Here is a 16,987-nt window from a genome sequence, read left to right as displayed (position 1 = left end):
TGAATTTGAACATCGTCTGTGAATATAACCACTCTATTCCAAAAAATTATTTTTGTTGACAAATCACTCAATTTTCATTGATTTTTCAGATTGTAAGAATATCAATGATTAATGTCATTCATAATTCACAAAGCTGTTGAGCTGGTTTTATTAATTGTAGCAATTCAAGGCAGTGACCTATGGGACTTGCAAAAGTAATGCGTGATAAGATTTTGAGATGTGACTTAATGACCCATCGCAATCTACTGCTGCTTTGGGGACATCAATCAATATGTTGTCATTACAAACTAATTTTATGATAGATTAAAATACTTTTTTTTCCAGATTAATATAAAAAAAATCTCTGTAAGGCTGTACGTGCTATACGTAAAAGAAAATGAATGGGTATCCATTTATAAATTTATTAACTTGTTTCCATGTATAAGTCCTACATTATATATGTAAACATTAATAAGACATACAAATTTTAAGAAATTGTTAAATCCATTTCTTTATACAACTTGATTAATCCTTTTCTCCAAGCATAAATATTAGACTCAAAGGATGTAGAAAAGCTAAGAGCTACTCCGATATTGATTTTAGAATAAAATATTTGTTGTTCAGAAATCTCAATTTATGATTATATTCACAAGTACAAGAGGCTTCGGATATCCTGTACAAAAGTCTCTTTGTGTGTATCTAACTTAATTTCACATTATTATTATGTTACCGCATTCAAAACCTTATGGGACTCGTAATGCTAGTATAACAGCTATATTTTGGTAGTTATATTCCGTATTTGTCAGTACCAGGTATTATCATAGCAAATATCCTAAATGAACTCTTTTTAAATTAAATTATGGTAGTCATTTAGCATATATTAACTGTTTCATCATCCAATACTGCTGCCATCGTTTGACGATACACAAGATTCCATGTAAAACAATTTATATTTCTCCTGTGTTCTCTTAAAAATGCTGTGCTGGTAGTTCACTTTTTAATGAGCAACGCATAAACATTATTACCTAAAAAACATGAAATATTTAATAAAGAAGGCATAAAAAATGTAAAAAAATTCGTGGATCTATATTAATATTTAAAACATTCCCAAAACGTGAGCTGTACCTTTGCTACCAGTAGTGACGAAATATTGATTGATGCCCCCAAAGCAGCAGTAAATTGCGAAGGGTTCTTAAGTCACATCTCAAAATCTTATTACGTATTACTTTTGCAAGTCCCATAGGTCACTGCCTTGAATTGCTACATTTAATAAAAATAATTCAACAGCTTTGTGAATTAAAATTACATTAAACGTTAATATTCTTAAAATCTGAAAAATCAATGGAAATTGAGTAATTTATCAACAAAAGAAATTCTTAAGAAATGTAATGATCAAATCTCAGACAATGTTCAAATTCAAAGGTTTGTTCAGTTTTGTGATTAGAATCTGGAGTTAACACAGTTTTTCCATCGTCTTTACATCACAGACACTTTACGCATATTCCATCCTAGGAATAGGAGTCATTGACATATCTATATATTCCGTATAATGGGTGAAAGGCAATTTTTGGAGCACAAACTACCAAATGACTACATTTTGTAATTCCAAGCTGTAAGAGCTAAACGGTTTCTATGTTTCCTATGTTAAAGAAAGAAATTTGACATTAAATCAAAAACAAATGGACACTTTGAATTGCAGCAATTTGATAAAGATGGTTTGCTGGATCAACATCACAAACCATTACAATCGTGTCTCTTAAGTCTGCTGCCAGTTTGAGGTCACTTGGAGAGAATTGAATGTACCAATATCATCATTGAGCTAACTTGAATCTACTGACATCCCAATCGTTCCTTTTTGCAGTTATGAATTACCTGCATAATAGCATACTCCAGTATTACCTGAATTATAATAGATTTCAAGGCTGCAGAATACATTCTATAAAAACACATACTTAGTCTCTTTTCACAAAATGTTTGAAGATTACCTGAGTTTAAATAATGTGATAGGTACATTGATGTTTCTGCATCTTTACAGCTCAGCAGAGTAGAGGATACACTTGACTGGTGGTAGCTAATATAGATGGAGATAAATACTTTTGTGGTATATCCATTGCAATCCTTAAATCTGATGATTTGTCATCCCAGCTATCATGTGCTTGCTAAGAAGTACCTCTAATCTACTTGCCAGCAAATTTTCCTTTGCGTGTACTCTTAAAATTGACATTGCGTACCAACCAAATTTAATCAAAGTACCTGTAACAAATGATATTATTCACAAAGCATCGCGTTTTAATGCGTATTATAAATAATGATTAATTTTTACTTATCTGACACAGATTCCAACATAACCCTTGAGCTGACCTGTCAATTTTGTGTTTACCTAAACCTTTTACTACTTAATCGTACAAGTCAGCCGCAATCAGCAAGCAGAACTTGCAGCGTAGCTACTTCGCAGAGCTGCCAACTCAAAATGACCTTTTTCAGATTTATTTTTTTGTTGTTGGGAATGCTGCTTTCCATCTGACAACGGCCCTAGGGCCAATGTAAGATGGAAAGCAGCATTCCCAACAAAAAAAAAATTAACCTGAAAAAGGTCAATTTGCGTTGGCAGCCGTGCGAAGTAGCTACACTACAAGTTCTGTTTGCTGATTACGGCTGACTTGTACGATTAAGTAGTATAAGGTTTAGGTAAACACAAATTTGACAGGTCAGCTCGATGGTTATGTTCAAATTTATTTCAGATAAGTATAAATTAATCTTTATGTATAAAATGCATTGACGCGCGATACTTTGTGAGAAATATTATTGTTTACAGGTATTTAAATTGATTCTGTTTCGTGGGCAAAGGCAATTTCGGAAGTTAAAACCTAAATAAAGATTTGATCACCAGGAAATAAGATACAAGCTCACAGACATATACTGTCTGGGATGGCAAAGATTCATCTTTCAGGGCTGTTTTAATGGATATACCATAAAAGTATTTATCCCTATCAATGAAATTACCACTAGTAGACTTTATTCTCTGCTCTGTTAATCTATAGAGATGCAAAACCAACAATGTACACATAATTATATTGGCACTTTAAATTCTTTCAGGTTAGTTTTAAATTAATAGCAGGCTTAAAAAACATGACTTTCATGGTTAATAATGTCGATCTTCATTATGTTACTGTAATTCAGAAAACTGTGTTGCTTCCGCCTTAATACCAAATTTATCACTATGATGTAGGAAACGTACAGACCACTTAGCTCTTGTAACTTGGAACTGCGGATAGTAGTCTTTTGATAGCTTGTGATCCAAAGATCATCCTTGGCCCATTTTACACAGAATATGGATGGCAGTATCTCCTATTCCAAGAATGAGGTTTGCGTAAAGTGTCTGTGATGCAAAGACGATGGAAAAACTGTTTTGACTGTGGATTCTCATCGTAAAACTTATCATATCCTTGAATTTAAATAACTTCTGAAAATATGACCACATCATCCTTTAAAATTTGTTTCTTTGACAAATTAGTCAATTTTCATTAATTTTACAGATTTCAAGACCAGCTGATAATGTGGTTCAACGTTACTGAAGCTGTTAGGCTCACGCTATTAAATGCAGCGATTCAAGTCATTCACCTATGGAATCTACAAAAGTACTGTCTGGTAAGAAGTATTTTTTGCAAGATGTGACTTAAGGACACTTCGAAATTCACTGCTGCTTTGGGAACATCGATAAAGATTTCGTCACTTCTGGTAGCGAAGGTATAACTCGCTTTAGGATCGCTTTAATTAATTAATGTAGACACATAAATTAATCTACATTCTTTATGATTTCTTTCTTAAATCTTTGTCTTTTTAGGTCATAATGTGTATGTGTTGCACATTAAGATACAACTGCCAGCAACAGCTTTAACAGGATACAGTAGAACTGTAAATTGTGTTGAATGGAATCCTGTATAATATCAAACGACGACAACACTGTCAGATGACGGAACAGTTAGAAGTAATAAATTACTATATGATAATAAAATAGCGTGGGAAAAGCTATATTTTATATTATTTGCTTTGATAGAGCCTACCACTGATAAATTCATTGATTACGTTTTCCAAAATGTAGCACATATTACATGTCTGATAAGTTTCTGGATAGAGTAAAATAATATAGTTAAATTCAACCAGATATACGAATAGACTGTCGTATAAGAAATCTCAAGTCTCATATATTAGTAACTATATAAACATATAATAACAATTATGAATATACATTTAACGATATTGTATTTAATAGAGATATTATAGAAAATATACTTTTCTTATCGCATATCAAACTAAACGATTATATTTATTGTAGATAAAAATGCGTTAAAGTTCTTTATGAAACATTTGGTTTTTAAGCTTTTAAACAGTTAATATAATTATTTCTTATTCAGCGCAGACATGATAATAAATATTTGTAATTTGATATCCCTTCATTTTCTTTTGCGTATAGCACGTAAATCCTTTTCGGGATTTTTCTTATATTAATCTGGAAAAAAAATGTATTTTAAACTATTATAAAATAATTTTTTATATAATTATTACTTAAAATAACTTAGGTATAACTAGTTTGAGAATAATAAATATTTCAGATTAAATTTATTCTCATCTTGATGTAGTTGTTTCAACCTATTTTACTAAATAATTAAGCTGCCTGTATGTATATATATATATATATATATATATTATAAGGATGAAACTAATACAAACCTATAAAAATAATTATTAATTAAAAAGTGGCGGTCATCATTTGTGGGCGATGAAAATACCTCCGGTATTTGTAGATAATTTTGTAATCCGCCTCGCGTAACTTTTTTGTCACGCCTTATAATATTAAATAAAACTGCAGTGGATAAAATTACATTTATTGTTCTTTCTGGGGTTAAAAATCGTGAACCAATAGTAAGAACAGCAAATGTACGTCCCCAAATGCCGAAACATCTTTCCACCTGAAATATAAAATAAAAACTTTAAATATATATAGCCGCCCCGGAGTGTAAATACAAAAAGACGCGTTTCTCTTTAACTATAAGAGATATTCAATTTTCGCATATGACCTTTCTGAAAGCAAATAACAGGAAGTTTCGAAAAGGTGCTATGCAAAAATTGGATATTTTTTATAGTTACAGAGATACGCGTCTTTTTGTATTTACGCTCTGGGGCGGCTTAAGTGCCTCACCTTGTATAAGGCGCCAGTATAGATATACAGAGGTTTCCATACTATTTGTTTACTCCATTTTTAACTTAAAAACTGAAGCTGCATTACATTGAATATATTTATATTGCTTACCATGCAGCGGGTCCTAATGTGGGCTTCATTAAAAAGAACTTCTGCCGGTGTGTGCGGATTAGCGAGTGGGGTCATCAAGTACCGCTCGTTACGGTAACCACGGTCTCCCACTAACAAACCATTTCCGCATTCAAAATTTTCAAAACGGTGTTTGAGTCTACTATTATTAAAAATAGTAGAATCATGTGCAGAGCCTGGCCATCTTGCGACAAGATCCATTATCTCCAGATGGCTGTTCACCACGCATTGAACGTTTATACTAAAAAATCCTTTTCGGTTTCTCCAAAGCTCTGCATCCTCGCCTCCTATAAATCATATACAAAAGTAGACTCATTTAACAACAAATAATGTATTGTAAACATTTTTTTTAAACAATATCTATATATGTATGTGCATATAATGAATTTGTTCACTGAATTTGAAAAGCAATTTCAGATTGCAAAATATTTGTCAGCCATTGATCGAATCTCGTTTGGAAAACGAGACTTGCCTTAGCTATAATTAAAAAAATACAGACGGCTTTTGATGATCAGACCATCTTAAAAAAAATTGTTACAAGTAATTCCGCTAGTTCAAACCAGGCAAAAAATGCACTGAAGACAAAAAGCGCTTCAATTAATATGTATGCTAAAATCTTACCATATGATCTTATGCGTACATGGACACAGTCGATTGCACCTATAATTCTTATCATTCCTGATATTAAGAAATTATCTTTGGCAGTTTGTATCATGTCTTCATCTGTTCGTGGTAATGATACATAAAGATGAAATAGATTAGCAATTGCAGCTGATACTCTATGCACTATTATTTGCGCAGATTTTGTACTAATATTACAAAAATCAGCTGCCACTTGCAGAAAGCATCCTGTCGCATAAAACCTAATGGCTACTAACAATTGGATAACCGGTGGAATTTCACTCTTCCTGAAAATGAAAATTTAAACATTTTGGGTTATTAGGAATAAATATTAATCGTCTCCATTATAGTCTACTAAATATATATTATGATCATTGTTTAACAATTCAATTTAATTTGTTTTATAACAATTTCATTCATATATATCATTTTCAATTTATTTGTTTTACGTACATTTTTCTTTGACGGATAGCAGGCTCAATTTGTTGCAAAACTTCTTGAAACTGTATTTTTGTCAAACGAAAACGACTTTGGAATTCTCTATCATTTAATAATACGAAGTAGTTGCATCTTCGAAAAATGTTTCGATTACGTGCATTGGCAACATTTCGACCATTTGCATTCATTTCTGCCACAATACAGTTATTGTTCACTGTCATAAAATAAATCTGTTATTGTGAAAACTCTATAGCAACGCATATTAATTTGTTCCTGTTATAACAACTACCTTCAATTTATAAATAAATCAAAAGAAGAAAGAGGAGACGATCAAGTACGCTACGTGCTGGTTTAAACATTGTTAATTTGTTATCCATTAAAAGTAAGTACACAATCGCAAAAATGCAAATATTTTAAAATATTTATCTCCATATTACTTTTAAATAATATACATTTCCTCCTCAGATGAGTAATTCAAGCGAAAACAAGGAAAAATTGTTGTCAATAATTGAAAAATATTTCAAAATTATTGAAAATAAAATGACAAATGGCAATACATTAGCCCAGAAAGAAAAAGCCTGGCAAAAAATTCGGGCTGAGGTGAAAGAAAAGATAGGTGGGCAATGGGAAAAAATATGTCCTAAATCCAGCTGGACCCATATGAAGCTACAAGCAAGAAAATATAAAGCTGCTACAAGGAGTGAACTCTATAAAACAGGTATTATGTTTCTTTATTAAAAGTAATGAATTTAATTTTTAACATTCAATTTTTTTTTTTTTTAGGCGGTGGAAAATCAGTAGCTCCAGTGTATGATCCCTTTTTGGAGAAAATTACATCGCTTATTGGAAAATCTGCCATGGGTGTAACCCTTAAACATCAAAACGACAGCAATACTCTACCGTCCACATCAACCAGCAATGTCGGTAAATTATTGATGGAATCAGCAATAGAAGAGGAAAGGATAGATGATCCTGACGATGTTTTTGCTGTATGTATATATAGTTATATTATACATACATATATATTCGCATAATAATATATATGATTATATTTAGTTTTTTGTTTATTGCAGACTTTAATAGAGAATAGCGAAATAGCTTCGTGGGGCAGTGCAGAAGGTACAGGACTGTTAAAAAAAAAAATAAGCGAACCCCTTCGCCAAATTCGGGAAAACGCAACTTTCGCCAATAATAGGAAAACACCCCAGTCAGAATTGTATAATAAATATTTAGAAAAGAAAATAGAAAAAGAAGAAAACAAAATAAAATTATTAAAAATCCAAATGGTACAAGCCCAGTTACAAATTAAAGAGGCGGAAGAAAAATTGAAAAGACTGAATAGAGAGAGGTAATTATTAACATTACAGAAAACTATACTGATATAAATGTATATCTATTTTAATTAGTATTATTATTTCAGATTATAACATAACAGAATTTCAATATAGTTGATGTTGACACTACAATTGTTATAATTATAAAAAATTTTAATAACCTACATTTTATATATAAAGAAATAACCGTATCAGTCTATTCTGTAATATAAATTATATAAAGAATTACTATGATTTAATTAAACTTAAAAACAAGCAAAAATTCTTTAAAATACCTTGTATAATTTTTTCTTCCCCTTATAATCATTTTTCATATTGAGATGAAAATATTTTTATTTACAAATATTTATTATCATGTCTGCGCTGAATAAGAAATAATTATATTAACTGTTTAAAAGCTTAAAAACCAAATTTTTCATAAAGAACTTTAACGCATTTTTATCTACAATAAATATAATCGTTTAGTTTGATATGCGATAAGAAAAGTATATTTTCTATAATATCTCTATTAAATACAATATCGTTAAATGTATATTCATAATTGTTATTATATGTTTATATAGTTACTAATATATGAGACTTGAGATTTCTTGTACGACAGTCTATTCGTATATCTGGTTGAATTTGACTATATTATTTTACTCTATCCAGAAACTTATCAGACATGTAATATGTGCTACATTTTGGAAAACGTAATCAATGAATTTATCAGTGGTAGGCTCTATCAAAGCAAATAATATAAAATATAGCTTTTCCCACGCTATTTTATTATCATATAGTAATTTATTACTTCTAACTGTTCCGTCATCTGACAGTGTTGTCGTCGTTTGATATTATACAGGATTCCATTCAACACAATTTACAGTTCTACTGTATCCTGTTAAAGCTGTTGCTGGCAGTTGTATCTTAATGTGCAACACATACACATTATGACCTAAAAAGACAAAGATTTAAGAAAGAAATCATAAAGAATGTAGATTAATTTATGTGTCTACATTAATTAATTAAAACGATCCTAAAGCGAGTTATACCTTCGCTACCAGAAGTGACGAAATCTTTATCGATGTTCCCAAAGCAGCAGTGAATTTCGAAGTGTCCTTAAGTCACATCTTGCAAAAAATACTTCTTACCAGACAGTACTTTTGTAGATTCCATAGGTGAATGACTTGAACCGCTGCATTTAATAGCGTGAGCCTAACAGCTTCAGTAACGTTGAACCACATTATCAGCTGGTCTTGAAATCTGTAAAATTAATGAAAATTGACTAATTTGTCAAAGAAACAAATTTTAAAGGATGATGTGGTCATATTTTCAGAAGTTATTTAAATTCAAGGATATGATAAGTTTTACGATGAGAATCCACAGTCAAAACAGTTTTTCCATCGTCTTTGCATCACAGACACTTTACGCAAACATCATTCTTGGAATAGGAGATACTGCCATCCATATTCTGTGTAAAATGGGCCAAGGATGATCTTTGGATCACAAGCTATCAAAAGACTACTATCCGCAGTTCCAAGTTACAAGAGCTAAGTGGTCTGTACGTTTCCTACATCATAGTGATAAATTTGGTATTAAGGCGGAAGCAACACAGTTTTCTGAATTACAGGAACATAATGAAGATCGACATTATAAACCATGAAAGTCATGTTTTTTAAGCCTGCTATTAATTTAAAACTAACCTGAAAGAATTTAAAGTGCCAATATAATTATGTGTACATTGTTGGTTTTGCATCTCTATAGATTAACAGAGCAGAGAATAAAGTCTACTAGTGGTAATTTCATTGATAGGGATAAATACTTTTATGGTATATCCATTAAAACAGCCCTGAAAGATGAATCTTTGCCATCCCAGACAGTATATGTCTGTGAGCTTGTATCTTATTTCCTGGTGATCAAATCTTTATTTAGGTTTTAACTTCCGAAATTGCCTTTGCCCACGAAACAGAATCAATTTAAATACCTGTAAACAATAATATTTCTCACAAAGTATCGCGCGTCAATGCATTTTATACATAAAGGTTAATTTATACTTATCTGAAATAAATTTGAACAGAACCATCGAGCTGACCTGTCAAATTTGTGTTTACCTAAACCTTATACTACTTAATCGTACAAGTCAGCCGTAATCAGCAAACAGAACTTGCAGTGTAGCTATTTCGCAGGGCTGCCAACGCAAATTGACCTTTTTCAGGTTAATTTTTTTTTTGTTGGGAATGCTGCTTTCCATCTTACATTGGCCCCTACGGTGTACAGTGATGTCAGTGATGCCAGAATCAAGTTTTTAGCAACAAAAATAAAGTTAACCGCTAGCCAGCAGCAGTATAGAAAATTCGAAGGGAAGAGGTATATATCCCTTTCCTTCAAATTTTCTATACTGCTGCTGGCTAGCGGTTAACTTTATTTTTGTTGCTAAAAACTTGATTCTGGCATCACTGACATCACTGTACATATGGGTTGCGTTTCAAATTTTAAGCGCTAAGGTAGCGCTATATCATGATTGGTCAGTTGAATCAATTTGACCGATCATGACACGTATTTTACCTAGCGCTACCGTAGCGCTAAAGTTTTCAAACGCAGCCATGTACAGTGGCTGCGTTTCAAATACGTAGCGCTACATGAGCGCTCCGCTAGGTGCTAGCTGTTTTCTTTGTAGACACTAGAGCGCTATTGAAAAGTCGCTAACTTTGTGTAGCACAAAGCAAGCAATAAACTATACATAAGTAAATATACATAGATATAATGCATTATTTGTATACAAATATATATTTTAGTATTATATATGCATATATGAATGCACCAATTTCAAAAACCTCTTTAGTTGTTTCATTTTCGAAGTAACATAGATTTATTGGATCATTAGCTAGCAGTGTTAGAGGTTTATATAATATGGAAAAAATGTATATTATCAATAATGTTCTTTTAATGTCCGATGATTCAACAAGTCAAAGCTCTGAAGATGACAGTGCGGATGAGGAGCTACAAATCTTTCTTGATCACAGTCTACAGAATACAAGTAAGAGAACATAATTATGATGTATATTAATAAATAGTATAGTTAAACAATTTATATTTAATCCTGATGCTGAATAAATAATTATTTACCTCATAGCATATTCTTTTCATAAATTATGATAATAATAGAAAATGTTATATAATATCTTTTTGGAATAGTATAATTTATGTTTTCTAATTTGAAACACGACCACTTAATTACATCTATTATATTCTCTAACATACCAATATGTATAGTAAGTGTAGCAACTCCTAATAAAATATTGATATAATTGCCTGTAGATTCCAACTTTTTTCTGGTATAGAGAGATAAGCCTATAATTTTTATTTGGAGCACATAAAATTTTAAATAATCATTTAACAATTTTATGAAAGATTATTGGAGAAGTACTAAAATTTCCCTGCATTGTAAATTGCAAAAAGATATTTTCTTCCATGCTAGAAAAAACAAAGTTGTGATATCTTATAAGTAATACAAAAGTACATGCAATTTTATGAGTGAAATTATTGTTAATACAGTAAAAAGATTGCTATTTTTTTTTTAATAGAACAAGCTGAAATTGCAAATATTGCTATGATTACCGTAGGAAATGAAAGTTTTGCAAAAATGCATGGATTAAGAAATACAGAAAAGCTAAAATTAACATATAATAAGGGCTTCTTTGAAAAAATAATTCCAAATTATACAGATAACCAGTTTTTTTCTCATTTTAGAATGGATAAGGAAACGTTTATGGTAAGGTAGCTATATTTCCTACTCGCTATAATTATTGCACCTTTTTATATCAATAATGAAGTACTTGCATATTACAGACATTGGAACAATTATTAAGACCTCAAATTAACGAGAACAAAACAACTCCATTTCGGAAGAAAATTCTACTAACGATTTGGATTTTAGCTTCTCCCGAATCATTCCGATCAGCATGTGACAGATTTGGCCTTTCTAAAAGTAGTGGATGGAAACATTTTAAAGATGTTCTTTCAGCAATAAAAAAATTAATGCCATGTTTCATAAAATGGCCAAGTTATCATGAGCTGATTGAAAGTGAACAAGTAAGATTTGAACTTTTTACTTTATATAGTCACAATATTTAATGGTTACATTACTTTTAAATTGTAAATTGCTTTTGATGGTTGTAGGTTTTTCTCAAAAGATGTAATGGATTCAGAGGCGTTATTGGAGCGATAGACGGTTGTCATGTTCTTATAAAACAACCACCCGGAAACGCTAACGATTACTATAACAGAAAGGATTTCCATTCAATAGTGCTTCAAGGTATTTGTTGCTAATTCTTTCAATCAATTTTTGGAATCATTACCCTAAATTTTTTATGTTGCAGGAACTTGTGATCACTCCGGGAAATTTATTGATTGCTTAATTGGCAGGCCAGGACGCGCACACGACGCAGCAATATTTAGAAGTAGTAGAATATATGAAAAATTAACGAATGCTGAAAATCCTTTGCTACCGCGCACTTTACATTTACTTGGCGACTCAGCTTATCCACTGCTTATCAACGTATTGACTCCCTTTAGGGACAGTGGTAATTTAGCACCGCAACAAATTAAATATAATGTTAAACACGCATCTATACGATCTGTAATAGAACGAGCATATGGTCTTTTAAAGGGAAAGTGGAGACGTTTAAAATGTTTAGATGTTAACAGTATTTCTATGGCCAATAATATTGTTGCAGCAGCTTGTGTACTACACAATTTTCTTATAATTTATAAGCAAATAGATGTTTTAACTGATCCACTTGGCAATGATAGTGATAATAATGAAACCGTAGAAAATAACACAGATTATGATGAATATGAAAATGAAGAGCCTCGAAGAAAACGAGATTTTATTATGAGCCAATTATAGTATTTAAAACAGTGCGAAAAGTCAGGCTGTCTAATTGATTTGTGATATTGTATAAAGTTTATTAAATATGATTTATAATCTTATTGAAGTTATTCTTACAACGGGAGTGAGAAAGTGAACGTTTCTTATTATTTTATGTTTAAATATCTTTTACCCTTTAGATTTACCATAAATTAAGTCAAAACTGATGTACAAATAACATTGACAATTGTTTTATAATTTCATTAAATTATAAAAGAATATTTATAATAAACTACAGTTCCCATTAATTTTTATTTATTACCAAAAGATATGTCATACAAAATATTACAAATGCGTTTAATACATACATATAGTAAATTGAGTAAATTATTTCTAAAGCAATAATAATTGAAGAATTATGTATCATTAAGTAATTACATTACTAATAACCATTAATAAAGCTTCTTATGGGAAAATAGATCGAAAACCAGAAAGGAAGATATGTATATTTCCTATCATTTATAATGAATATACCCCTATAAATCTATATATAAACAAATAAACTCTGTTCAACTTTGTTAAACATAAAACATATTTCTTTTGAAACGTTATAATTAGTAGCATACTCATTATGTTTATGAAAGAGAATATTATTAGAAAAAAAAACAGCCAATTCAGATAAACTTTTAATAAATAATGAATTTCTTATACTAATTAAAAGGTCAAAATATTAAACTTTTACTTCGCTAAACCGAAAACATCAATTACTTATATAATTATTGAAGAGAAGGGAATAAGATATCATTTATGCAACTATTTTTTTATTTGCGACTCAATTAACTTGTAGAGCAATTCATTTCTTTGCTTTAATAAAGCATTTTTTTCTTGTAAAATCTTATTTTTTTCTTCGATTGCATTTATCTTTCTCTTTTGATTTTCTGCAATACTATTTAAGCTACTTTGGTTACAGCTATTAGAGATAATATTATCGTGAATACTTTTTAATGTTTTCAATTTTTCTTCTTCAATTTGAAGTGCTGCAGCTCTCTGTTGAACCAATTTTCTACTTTTATCTTTTATAATGCAGTCTTCTTCATCTTTTTCATCAAGTTTCCTTTTTCCTGATTTTGATGCCATCATATCTGACGTAGAGCTTTCTAAAGTACTATTTAGGAAATAAGGTTTATGGTAAAACAGATAAATTGTAATATATATAAAATAAGTGCTGAAATAAATTATAAGTAAAATTATTTAAATATGACATCATAGATAACCTGGAGATGCTACAATTTAATGGTTCATCACAATAATTCATTGATGATAACCCTTCATCAAAAGTGACAGATTTATCATTACAAAATATGTTATACATTTGGTCGAACCAAATCCATGTTTCCCTGCCTCTTCCAGTTTTCTTTTTTTCATTTTTAATAATTTTAAATCTGCTTTTCAAATTTCTCATCTTCCGGTCTATTTTATCAGAATCTAAATCTTTAAATCCAGCTTTTTGGAATTCTCTTTGTATTTCTTTCCAAAGTATACCCTTCTTTTCTTTGGGATTTCTAAATCTATATTTCCTCTCTGCGTATTGGTTAAGTAAAAACTTCGTACTTTTTAAATCCCATATAAACTTGTCATCTGAAATAAAAAAAAACATTTTAATATACATAGACTACACTATTACATAATATAGTTTTCTATACGTTGATTGTTAGGAAATCCGCTAGTAGGCTACATTCATTTAAGCTCTATTTTCTACAGATCTTGACTGCATTGATTTTGATATGAAAAAAGATATGAGCCAGATCTGCAGTGGAACAGGCTCTATGCAGACTGTACAAAATATCTGTATATAATCCTAAGTTCAACAATTTTTCAAAAGAATCTATAATGTCTCAGATCTAAAACCTATTTTCTTTTCTAAATTCCAAAACCAATCAGGCCTAGATCTGCAAATAAAACAAAATGCTAATAGCGAATATTATAGCAGGATATTTTCTACCATTATGCTAATTCAAAATAAATGCAGTTGTAAGAAGATCATATACATACGAACAATTTAAATAGGCACTTTTTAACTTACCATTTTCTTTTTCAGATTCCTCACCACTCTCTTTGGCTCCATAAAATGCATCAAAACCTGGAAATGTGAACATATTATTATTAAAACTTGTATCTTTGTTAAGTTTTTTATGCTGAGTTGCAAGTTAATTGAAATTTTTTGCTTCATTTTGATCTTTTTATACTTACTATACTTATTACCATCATCCGGATAACTACCTTCATCGGCTTCATCTTCAATAGTTAATGATTTATTGATTTCATTTCCTTCTTTATTTTGAAAATATTCTTTCATATACTCATGATCTGAAATAACGATATATCCTTTCATTCACATTTCATAAATATACATATATGTATATATATATTTATACTTCTGTTAACTGCATGTAATGTTATAAATGATCATTTCATGTATTATACATACCTGTTTGCAATTTTAAATGAAAGCTTTCATCACCTGTAACTTCATAATATGCATTTCTATAATCATATGTAACTGTATAAAATTCATTCGACATAATTTTAAATTGAATATTAGCGCAAGCTAGGCCTCTAACCTCTAAAATTATTACTGATATTTTGTATGTACATACACGTACATACTATAAATTCATATAGCGCTATGTTGTCCAAAGGCACTTTTAAAGCAGTTACTTAAAGCTGCTTCGTTATTGAGCGGAGCGCTCATGTAGCGCTACGTATTTGAAACGCAGCCAGTGATCGTCAGGTATGGCTTAACCTAATTTTTCGATGCATTTAAGAACTACTCTGAAACGACGCCAGCGCGCTCACTTCGACAGTCTATCCTGCCTATCAGAACTTATTACCGCTTACCTCGTGGTAGAAAAGTGGGGATAGCTGTCAAAAATGACAGCCAACTATCTCCTTATGGTGTAAAGTATTATTCGTTTATATTATAATTTGTACCAAGGGCCATTTGAAAAGAAAGGCGTCTATAAGCTACACTAAAATAATTCCCATTAAGCTTTTAATAAATAAATAATGAAAAGCTGCAAATATAAAAGAAATAAGCTCTATTCTTTTACACGCATATGTTAAATAATGAATTATAGACTGTTTTCATTTTTCAGACATCAGTATATATTAACATTATTATTAAAATATTTATGATATTTAATTGTTTCATGGCAAATTTTATCACACTTCTAACTTTCAATAATCTAACGCGACTAAGAGAATTAGGAAGATAGTATATTATTTAACATATACTATTACTTATAAACGTTATTTTATATATATATATATATATATATTTTTTTTTTTTTTTTTTTTTGTCAGGGGAAATGCTCATGCACATCAGCAAATCTGCAAATCAAAACAGACTACTGATAGTGTGGGACTCATCAATTAAAGACGCCTACCCACTAAAACCCCTCAATGAATTCATCGTCGTTAGTCAGTTTGCGTCGAGAATATGCGTTTGGTCAACGTCCATTATTAGTTTCGTCAATCAGTCTACGTTGAGAGTGTGCGTTTGGTCATCGTTCATTATTAGTCTCGTTAGTAGTCGGTCCAGTATCCGTTTCGTTCGAGCACCTGATCCAACTTTTTAGGGATGGATGCCGTCAAATTGCTCAGAAATTCAGGCTCGTACCGAAGATCCTCCCATACTCTTTTCGCGTTCTCCAAAACCGCCAACCTAGATCTGCTTGCTGGTGGAGTCCAAACTTGAGTCATTCGAGCCCAAACATTTTCTATTAAATTTAAGTCTGGACTCTTGGCGGGCCACTGCACCAGTTGAATTTCTGGGTGCTCTTCAAACCAGTTCTTCGTATGCCGAGAGGTGTGCACTGAGCTGTTATCCTGCACTAATTTAATAACAGGCACTTCGTCCTCTGGATAAATAGCCCGTACGGAAGGCAGTAATACATCTTCCAGAATCGATGTATACTCCATGGATGTCATTCGGGGTGAAATCTCCACTAATTCTCCCATCAGATCACCCGAGATCCATCCCCAGCAACCGCAAGTGATTCGTCCGCTGTGCTGCCGTTGAACCACGTATTTCGGGTCTAGACGAGTGTCTTCATGGCGCCACACGTGAAATTGTTGATCGACGGTGGAGACGAAAACTTTTTCATCTGTCCAGATTGTCGTTCTCCAGTCTTCCACGCTCGTCGTTGAGTGCTCTAGAGCAAAGCCAACCCGTTGCTCTCGGTGGCTTAAATTCAACGGAATTTTCTTAGCAGGTCGATAGCAATAAATCCCTGTTAAAATGTTACAATGATGTATCAAGAATATAGTTAAATAATTCCTTTTATCTTTTAATAGTTTAGTAATGCTACTGTAATATTTCTGAAAGACACGCGAATGTTAATATAGAATACCTGCTGCATTCAATCGACGTCTTGC

At 31.2% G+C, this 16,987-nt stretch overlaps 3 protein-coding genes and 2 long non-coding RNA genes across 7 annotated transcripts; 3 read left to right on the top strand and 2 right to left on the bottom strand.

Annotated features, from left to right (window-relative positions):
- The first annotated feature begins 2,627 nt into the window (after positions 1–2,627).
- On the top strand, positions 2,628–4,394 carry LOC136783758 (uncharacterized). Of its 2 annotated transcripts, none has more exons than XR_010824315.1 (3): positions 2,628–3,075; positions 3,160–3,726; positions 3,824–4,394. It is a non-coding gene; the product is annotated as an uncharacterized lncRNA (long non-coding RNA). The 2 variants fall into 2 exon arrangements; XR_010824314.1 differs by having other exon boundaries at positions 2,633–3,075; positions 3,209–3,726.
- Positions 4,395–4,882: 488 nt separating this feature from the next.
- Positions 4,883–6,555, bottom strand: LOC136783699 (putative nuclease HARBI1). Its single transcript, XM_066743953.1, has 4 exons — positions 6,383–6,555; positions 5,930–6,216; positions 5,373–5,595; positions 4,883–4,949 (listed from the first exon to the last, which is right to left on the bottom strand). The coding sequence occupies exons 1-4, from the start codon at positions 6,553–6,555 to the stop codon at positions 4,883–4,885; spliced, it is 750 nt and encodes a 249-aa protein (XP_066600050.1).
- LOC136783762 (myb/SANT-like DNA-binding domain-containing protein 3) lies at positions 6,300–7,895 on the top strand. The gene is made up of 5 exons (XM_066744038.1): positions 6,300–6,749; positions 6,833–7,085; positions 7,151–7,356; positions 7,441–7,715; positions 7,788–7,895. The coding sequence occupies exons 2-5, from the start codon at positions 6,833–6,835 to the stop codon at positions 7,792–7,794; spliced, it is 741 nt and encodes a 246-aa protein (XP_066600135.1). The 5' UTR covers positions 6,300–6,749; the 3' UTR covers positions 7,795–7,895.
- Positions 7,896–8,074: 179 nt separating this feature from the next.
- On the bottom strand, positions 8,075–9,699 carry LOC136783757 (uncharacterized). Of its 2 annotated transcripts, none has more exons than XR_010824313.1 (3): positions 9,384–9,699; positions 8,733–9,299; positions 8,075–8,635 (listed from the first exon to the last, which is right to left on the bottom strand). It is a non-coding gene; the product is annotated as an uncharacterized lncRNA (long non-coding RNA). The 2 variants fall into 2 exon arrangements; XR_010824312.1 differs by having other exon boundaries at positions 8,733–9,250.
- Positions 9,700–10,599: 900 nt separating this feature from the next.
- LOC136783698 (putative nuclease HARBI1) lies at positions 10,600–12,589 on the top strand. Its single transcript, XM_066743952.1, has 5 exons — positions 10,600–10,717; positions 11,265–11,452; positions 11,530–11,772; positions 11,860–11,995; positions 12,060–12,589. The coding sequence occupies exons 1-5, from the start codon at positions 10,600–10,602 to the stop codon at positions 12,587–12,589; spliced, it is 1,215 nt and encodes a 404-aa protein (XP_066600049.1).
- Positions 12,590–16,987: the final 4,398 nt, after the last annotated feature.

This window comes from Prorops nasuta, unplaced genomic scaffold (genome assembly GCF_024137725.1).
Source record: "Prorops nasuta isolate Cenicafe-Biocafe unplaced genomic scaffold, Cenicafe_Pnas_1.2 PNAS00035, whole genome shotgun sequence".
NCBI lineage: Eukaryota > Metazoa > Arthropoda > Insecta > Hymenoptera > Bethylidae > Prorops > Prorops nasuta.
This window is presented reverse-complemented; position numbering and strand designations above follow the sequence as displayed.

Coding starts and splice junctions, on each gene's coding strand:
- LOC136783699 (XM_066743953.1), bottom strand. CDS start 6,555: ATGAATGCAAATGGTCGAAATGTTGCCAATGCACGTAATCGAAACATT. Junction 6,217..6,382: donor GCTATCCGTCAAAGAAAAAT/GTACGTAAAACA, acceptor TTTCATTTTCAG/GAAGAGTGAAATTCCACCGG. Junction 4,950..5,372: donor CGTGGTTACCGTAACGAGCG/GTACTTGATGAC, acceptor TTTATATTTCAG/GTGGAAAGATGTTTCGGCAT.
- LOC136783762 (XM_066744038.1), top strand. CDS start 6,833: ATGAGTAATTCAAGCGAAAACAAGGAAAAATTGTTGTCAATAATTGAA. Junction 7,086..7,150: donor GAGTGAACTCTATAAAACAG/GTATTATGTTTC, acceptor TTTTTTTTTTAG/GCGGTGGAAAATCAGTAGCT. Junction 7,357..7,440: donor ATCCTGACGATGTTTTTGCT/GTATGTATATAT, acceptor TGTTTATTGCAG/ACTTTAATAGAGAATAGCGA.
- LOC136783698 (XM_066743952.1), top strand. CDS start 10,600: ATGTATATTATCAATAATGTTCTTTTAATGTCCGATGATTCAACAAGT. Junction 11,453..11,529: donor TGGATAAGGAAACGTTTATG/GTAAGGTAGCTA, acceptor TGCATATTACAG/ACATTGGAACAATTATTAAG. Junction 11,996..12,059: donor CCATTCAATAGTGCTTCAAG/GTATTTGTTGCT, acceptor TTTATGTTGCAG/GAACTTGTGATCACTCCGGG.